The sequence below is a fragment of the Mytilus edulis genome, chromosome 12 (genome assembly GCF_963676685.1).
Source record: "Mytilus edulis chromosome 12, xbMytEdul2.2, whole genome shotgun sequence".
NCBI classification, from domain to species: domain Eukaryota; kingdom Metazoa; phylum Mollusca; class Bivalvia; order Mytilida; family Mytilidae; genus Mytilus; species Mytilus edulis.
The window spans coordinates 63713219-63721751 of NC_092355.1; the positions used below are offsets into that span (position 1 = coordinate 63713219).

The 8533-nt window shown below is 34.3% G+C and overlaps 1 protein-coding gene across 3 annotated transcripts; it reads right to left on the reverse strand.

The window, feature by feature from the left end:
* Positions 1–3363: 3363 nt before the first annotated feature.
* LOC139498891 (AAC-rich mRNA clone AAC4 protein-like) lies at positions 3364–8089 on the reverse strand. 3 transcript variants are annotated; one of them, XR_011658039.1, is made up of 5 exons: positions 7476–8064; positions 4760–4922; positions 3845–4352; positions 3587–3667; positions 3364–3541 (listed from the first exon to the last, which is right to left on the reverse strand). XR_011658039.1 is itself a non-coding variant. In XM_071287480.1 (3 exons), exons 1-3 carry the CDS (start codon positions 7722–7724, stop codon positions 4162–4164), a joined length of 603 nt encoding a protein of 200 aa, XP_071143581.1. In that variant the 5' UTR covers positions 7725–8089; the 3' UTR covers positions 3364–4161. The 3 variants fall into 3 exon arrangements, 1 of the variants encoding a protein (XP_071143581.1); XR_011658038.1 differs by having other exon boundaries at positions 3364–3651; positions 3765–4352; positions 7476–8027; XM_071287480.1 differs by having other exon boundaries at positions 3364–4352; positions 7476–8089.
* Between the last annotated feature and the right edge of the window lie 444 nt (positions 8090–8533).

An 8533-nucleotide genomic window follows, 5' to 3' on the forward strand; every position in this document is an offset into this window, starting at 1 on the left:
AGAGCATTCGGAAAAGAGATAACGTCTATATTTATAAAAAAAAATCAAGAATGTGTCCATAGTACAAGGATGCCCCATCCGCGCTATCATTTTTTATGTTCAATGGACCGTGAAAATTGGGAGAAATCTCTTTTTTGGCATTTAAATTAGAAAGATCATATCATAGAGAACATGTGTACTAAGTTTCAAGTTGATTGGACTTCAACTTTATCAAAAACTACTTCGACCAAAAACATTAACCTGAAGCGGGACAGACGGACGGAAGAACAGACGAACGGACGAACACACGGATGAACGAACGCACGGACAGACGGACGAACGGGCAAACGAACGGAAGTACAGACCAGAAAACATAATGCCCAAAAATAGGGCATAACAACTCATAAACCATATCAAGGTAATTGTTTTTATAGTACATATCAAACAGACGCAGTTTAAATATATCCGTTCAAGAATGTACGATGAAATATACCTGAGGGTACGGATGGGGTTTACAGCCTAAAGAAAAATTGACAAAATGTGCAGAATAAAGGCCCAGAAAAAGTAAAGAATAGAGAAATGGAGAACACTCTATTCAGACCTTATACCTTTGACTGTGTACTGACAACATTAAAATGAACAAACGATTGCATAAATATAAATCAGTTTAGAAGTTGTATTGTATGAAATAAACATAAAAAATAGATAATGAAAATTCATACAAATTCACGAGGATTCATATTGATTGAACAATGGAACAATAAATTTTCATTTTTACATACATGATTGGACTGATATACATAAATGCATAGTTTTTATCCAATAATGTACCCAATTATCTCAAAAAGCTGGACTGTGTCAATGGAAACAATCAAAATCGCATGCCCTGAGTGGGGCTCGAACCCACGACCTGAGATGTGAAAAGTCTCATGCTCTGCCGACTGAGCTAATCGGGTGACGAAGTATCCACATGACTACGCCAGCTGAACAAATTTTTGTTATAAATTTACAAATCATTAATAACTTGTTTTGTAATCTGTAATCAGACTCGAGAATCAGGCGAGATAAGAAGAAAAGTTATATGATGCAGAATATCTGTGATTAGAAAGGTTGCAGGTAAATAAATTAAAAATAGATCAGTAATCACAGTAGCATAGTATGACGGTCGATACAAGGATTAGTGGCGAGATCTCATACGATTCAAGGGAAAACGGGGATCATACTTAGTTTTTGATATAATGATGAAGTGCGAGTGAATAATACGGAAGTATCGTATAAGTTTAGTACCATCAACTTCTATACTATTAAATGATACTTCATCTAAGAAATATTATAAACGTACCGGCTCACGAAGTTCCAGGCAGACATATCCGATAGGATTATACGGACATGGTTGTACCGTAAAACCATAAACATGATTCAAATTGCATTAAATTAATTAACATGTCTAGTTGTTTTTATTTGTTTGAAGATATCCTTTGGGTTGAAAAAGACTTGTATTCTAGATATACGTAGATATAGGAAGATGTGGTGTGAGTGCCAATGAGACAACTCTCCATCCAAGTCACAATTTTTAAAGTAAACCATTATAGATTTTATAGGTCAAGGTACGGCCATCAAGACGGAGCTCTGATTGGCTCACACCGAACAGCAAGCTATGAAGAACCCCAAAATTACTAGTGTAAAACCCGGCATTCAAACGGGAAAACCAACGGTCTAATCTATATCTAATCTATATAAAAACGTGTCCAAAATAAACATTTACTTACAACGTACGATAATTATATTTGGTGATCATTTTGACATTTCAATGACTGATTGTTAACTTTGCTTAACATCCAGTGGCAAATATAACAAATTAACCTTTTTTCCAGAAAGGCGTATTCATCCGTATTGTTAATGTAGGAGTGACAGAGATTGAAAATCCAATATAACACCCTTACCACACAAAAAGGCATATTATTATACGAATTATGACCTCAAGGTTTAATTGACATGAGCATAGAAATGAAATGATTTTTTCCTCTGAGGAGCATTTACTTCAGACTTTCAGGTGACATTTTGTAGCGTTTTTACTTATATGTGAAAACTTACACTTCCGGAATATTACCTCCAGATTTTGGTGGGGTTCATGTTGCTCAGTCATTAGTGAGGGGGGCAAGGGGGGTCCCAATAACAGCATAACAGCAAATTGATTTGGCTCATAACAGATAACAAGGAATTAAAATGGACAAAAACAGATAACAAGGAATTAAAATGGACAAAAACAGATAACAGTAAATGAAATATTAAAATAATTCGGTCTTTGACAAATCAGTATTTATTATTACGGATATAAATCTGTAATGCATTCCAGTTTCTATGACTATGTTTTTACAGAGACATATAATACAATATGTATTATATGTCTCTGGTTTTTAGTATTAATTTATGTATCTAGAATGTGTTTAAATTACTACTCAATATATTATAATATTTTTTTATACGCTCGTTTACGGAACGTATTATGGTATACTGTTGTCCGTCTGTTGTCAACATGTCGGACATTAACTCAAAAACTCTTTAACCAATTTGCATTAAACTTTGGGAAATTGTTTTCATATATCTATTGATGTGAGCTCCCTTTTTTTTTTTTTTTTTTTTTATAAATTTTAAGTTTCTGGGTAATGGGTTTTTATTGGTATGTTTTTCCTTTACATTAAAACAATGTTGAAAAGATCTTTTTGATATGCTAGGTATGTTCTTTCCCTGGTACTAAACAGGTATCTTAATCACCTTTGTTATAGACTGGTATCCGGGCGTTATTGAAATTCTTGACAATATTTGATATTCCGAAGGTATACTGGATATGTTACGGAGGGGACCGACCTACCTTTGTTAAATCTGTTAGACCGAAACAGATAAAGAACAGAAAACCAGCAAATATTTATCAACAGCTATCAAGGGTGGATCCAGCCATTTTAAAAAAGGGGGTTTCCTAACCCAAGACAAAAAAAAAGGGGGGGGGGGGGCGTTCAACTTCATTTCCCCATTAAAATACATTGATCGTTAAAAAAAGGTGGGTTCCAACCGCCGGACCCCCCCCCCCCCCCATTTCTTGATCCGCACCTGGCTATACTTCGGGTTAGGTCGGTATAAATGAAATATCCAAAATGTAAAATGGACACAGTTAACACTTAATTTAAAATGATCATTTAATTTTTCAAGCAACTTTTCGCTGAGTATTTTACATGCTCTCTCTCATCCGTGTTGTATTCTTTGACCAACCATGTATTTAAGACTGAGTAAAAATGTGGAAATGAAGGAATCTTTGTTTTGTTTGTTTGTTTGTTCTTATTGTTTTACTGTGTAAAGTCTCTTTCAGATTGAGTCTAGTGTATTATATTTCCAAAAATGATCTTTTATTATCAATAAATAACTTTTACAATGATACACATCAAGTAATTTTCTTCAATATTATAACTTAGAATTAGTTTATGTGACCAAGTAATATTTCTTGATGACATTTTTTTTTTCAAATTCAACATCTTATCGAAAGTCGAATGACTGTGTGGTTGAATAGCTTGGTGGTTGGATGGTTCAGTGATCGAATCACTCAGTGGTTGACACTCGATGGTCGAATGACTCGGTGGTTGAATGACTCGGTTTTTTAATGGCTCGGTGATTTGATTACTCCGTGATTAAAGGACTCGGTGGTGAAAATGCTTTGCGATCAAATGACTTGATGGTTGAATTGCTCGGCAATCAAATGACTCATTGGTTGGGTTGCTCGGTTATCGAATGACTCATTGGTTGGATTGCTCGGTGATCGAATGACTCATTGGTTGGGTTGCTCGGTTATCGAATGAGTCATTGGTTGGATTGCTCGGTGGTCGAATGACTCATTGGTTGGATTTCTCGGTGGTCGAATGACTCATTGGTTGGATTGATCGGTGACCGAATGACTCATTGGTTGGATTGCTCGTTAATGGAATGACTCGAATGTCCCGGTGGTTGGATTGCTCGGCAAATGACTCGGTGGTTGGAATGACTCGGTTCTTAATGCAACATCCCAAGATTTGCTCTTCTTTGTTTCTGAGATTCAGTGACTTACTCAATTTAAACATGCCACAGAGAGCTATCTTGTGATAAACGCAATTTATTTTGTTGACTTTTACACTTCTTTGTAGCTCGTTCTGATGTTCATCCATTTGTATAAATGTATGAAGAGCAAGATGATCTTGTCACCATGACGATAGTGTTAGAGCGGATATTAGCAGACAGTTGGTTGTAGACCTTGGTAATAGTGTTAGCGGTGTGTTTGTTTGGTACCCAGACGTGCAGAATCTGTTTGCTCCATTTCTCCATAGAGTTTTTACTTGACTGAATTACTCCTGAAATAAAATGATAAAAAATATTGAAAAGACCGTAAAACATTTGTTAAAGGCGGTGATTTGTTACAGTACAGTTAAAGAATGAATGACAATGATATAGATATCAGTTAAACCATTTTACGTTTGATGCAATCCATCACCTCAATCCATAACGGTCTTACCATAATTCAGTTGTTAAACGGATTATTTAATAATTTTTTTGGAATCCTATAATTTACAATATATTATCTTTTACTATCTTTTTTATTCAAGATATTTCTTAATGTCAGTACCGTGCTAGTATTGTATCGATATCCTGAAACCGGCACTAACCGTACGGAAGTAATGGAAATCTTAAGGTTGCGGCAAAATTCAAGTAAGTCAATTGAAAGTTTTTATATTTCTACAAACTTTCTAGTCTTTCTTACCTTTTAGTTTTTTAGTCAATAAATGGTGGGCGTCTTCTTCTGTGTATTGCCCTCTGTACTTCATTGCCCTGGTTACGGACACGCCCACTTTCCTGTCGAAAATTTTACATACGTAGTCAGTTATTGAACCTCCTTCTGGAAAATAACTAACTTCCATCTCGGTCTGTAAAAAGTACAAAAAGTCTTATTATCTTAAAATGTCAAGGGTACTGGGATTTTTTTCTATTCTTTATTTATTTATGTCGGTTTCGATTGAGTCATTATTCTTTTAGCTGCGTGTGAACTTGTTGGATTTTTATTTGGTCATAATTTAATGAATCTTGACAACACATGAAACCAGATGCTCCGCAGGGCGTAGCTTTATACGACCGCAGAGGTTGAACCCTGAACGGTTGGGGCAAGTATGGACACAACATTCAAGCGTGGATTCAGCTCTAAATTTGGATTGTGATTAAATAGTTGACACAGCATAGGTTTCTGACACAGAATGAATGTGTTCTAATGAACTTAAAATTTTTGTTTTCTCTTAGAGCAATTCACTATGCTGTTGAATATCAATCCTCTCGTGAAATTGGGGTAAAAACTCTAATTTGGCATTAAAATTAGAAAGATCATATCATAGGGGACATGTGTACTAAGTTTGAAGTCGATTGGACTTAAACTTCATCAAAAACTACCTTGACCAAAAACTTTAACCTGATGCGGGACAGACGGACGGACGAACGAACGGACGCACAGACCAGAAAACATAATGCCCCTCTACTATCGTAGGTGGGGCATAAAAATGTTTGAAGAAATTTTCTTTTTTATTTATGAAATTTCAAATGAGAAAAATTGAACCCAATTTTTTTAATCACATCCCCCTTTCCCTTATTCCAAAACTAATCTCAATTAAAATTTCTAATGGAGTTTGCAACAATAACTACTCATTTAAATACATCATAAAATATTAAGATGTAAAAAAAACTGCTTGTTATCACTGAATGTTATTTATTATAATTTATCAGTTGGTAGTAAAAAGTGAATATACATTGTATATTGTATATAACAAAGATTTAAGTTGATTCTGGACAAAGAAAGATAACTCCAATTAAAAAAAAATCTTGCTATTGCACAATATTTTGCAATTAGATATTTCTTGCTTACTATTCTGGACAAAGAAAGATAACTCTAATTAAAAAAAATTTTGCTATTTCACAATATTGTGCAATTAGATATTTCTTGCCATTGCGCAATACTGTGCAATTGAAAAGACTTGCTATTGCACAATACTTAATATAATAATTTTAGATCCTGATTTGGACCAACTTGAAAACTGGGCCCATAATAAAAAATCTAAGTACATTTTTGGATTCAGCATATCAAAGAACCCCAAGATTTCAATTTTTGTTGAAATCAGACTAAGTTTAATTTTGGACCCTTTGGACTTTAGTGTAGACCAATTTGAAAACAGGACCAAAAATGAAGAATCTACATACACAGTTAGATTTGGTATATCAAAGAACCCCATTTATTCAGTTTTTGATGAAATCAAACAAAGTTTAATTTTGGACCCCGATTTGGACCAACTTGAAAACTGGGCCAATAATCAAGAATCTAAGTACATTTTTAGATTCAGCATATCAAAGAACCTAACTGATTCATTTTTTGTCAAAACCAAACTAAGTTTAATTTTGGACCCTTTGGACCTTAATGTAGACCAATTTGAAAACGGGACCAAAAGTTAAGAATCTACATACACAGTCATGACAGTTAGATTCGGCATATCAAAGAACCCCAATTATTCAATACCAACCTTCCTTTTATGGTCATAAACCTTGTGTTTAAATTTCATAGATTTCTATTTACTTATACTAACGTTATGGTGCGAAAACCAAGAAAAATGCTTATTTGGGTCCCTTTTTGGCCCCTAATTCCTAAACTGTTGGGACCTAAACTCCCAAAATCAATACCAACCTTCCTTTTGTAGTCATTAACATTGTGTTTAAATTTCATTGATTTCTATTTACTTAAACTAAAGTTATTGTGCGAAAACCAAGAATAATGCTTATTTGGGCCCTTTTTTGGCCCCTAATTCCTAAACTGTTGAAACCTAAACTCCCAAAATCAATCCCAACCGTTCTTTTGTGGTCATAAACCTTGTGTCAAAATTTCATAGATTTCTATTAACTTAAACTAAAGTTATAGTGCGAAAACCAAGAAAATGCTTATTTGGGCCCTTTTTGGCCCCTAATTCCTAAAATGTTGGGACCAAAACTCCCAAAATCAATACCAACCTTCCTTTTGTGGTCATAAACCTTGTGTTAAAATTTCATAGATTTCCATTCACTTTTACTAAAGTTAGAGTGCGAAAACTAAAAGTATTCGGACGCCGGACGACGACGACGACGACGACGACGACGCCGACGCCGACGCCAACGTGATAGCAATATACGACGAAAAATTTTTCAAATTTTGCGGTCGTATAAAAAACAAAAGTATTAAATTCCATTAATTTTACTTATTTTTAAGTCATACAGAGTATAATTATGACTGTGAACATTGGGAAAAGGTTTCAGTATATTTTTTTGAAATTAAATTAGGGGGATGTTGTTTATGAAACTAAAAACATTTTTATGGAGTAAATTAACTAATGTGAGTATATATCATGAAAATATATATTTTGGTAGAACTTAAAATTTATCATTTTTCTAAACTTCAAGGAGAAGTAATTTACCTTAAGTAATTCAGCCTGGCATGCCTTGTTGAGGAACTCGAAAGATAACACTTCTGATATAACAGAACTACCCCCTGCATTTGGCACGTCTCGGATCCGCTTGGCAGAATTTGAAATCATCATTTCTGTGAATTTCTTATTTGGAATGAAATCTGAATGTATCAGTCCGCCTGATGAATTATCTTCTAAGAATTTCCAAAAATTGAAATTTTCATGAAAATGAACATTGAAATTTTCTCCTATATACATATTAAATGGTTCAAACTGAAACTTTAATGTATCTTGTTTTCTTCCTGCCGTGAAGCTCACTTCCCCATGCACAGATGTGGATCGGTAAAATGTCCCACTCTTCTTGTTGAGGCCGGCATTTAGGGGAGACACAATGGTGAGGCGAGTTGGCGAAAAAACGATGGCGCGAGGAATTCCACATCACTTTGGACGACCCTCGACGGTGCTTACGGTGGCGTGGTGGGTTGTTGATCATTTTGGGTTTGGCTCGGTGGTCTAGCGGTATGGTCCTTCGTCTTTTTACATGAATTTCAGTTGGGTGATGAAATATCTTCTACCCGCATTTGTTTATATACAAACTGCTGGGAATCACCATGACGCATATTGATATTTTTACAGTAGTTATTTTTATCTGACCAATCAGAATAGGACTTTAAAATCGTCATTCGCTATTTTAAGATGATATTTATATCTCGTATTAACATTGTTAAATATAGAAATAACGTATGTGTTCGTTTATTAAAACTTTCAGCTATATTGATAATATAATTGAAATGTTTTCATAATATATGGTTTAAAAGAAAAATATTCTCAAGAAATATCTATATCAAAAATGAAAATAACGTGTTTACAATCGATAATGATATATCGTATTTCCGGTGAATCACAAGGGAAAACGTGCTAGTCGAAACATGGAAGTATTCATTGATATCAATATGATACTTCCGCGGTGGAAACCAGTCTTTCTTTATTGATTTTTTATAGGAATATAACAGTTACAATCGTATCAGTTTTAGTACCCATTGTGAAAGTTTTTATATTTTCTTGTG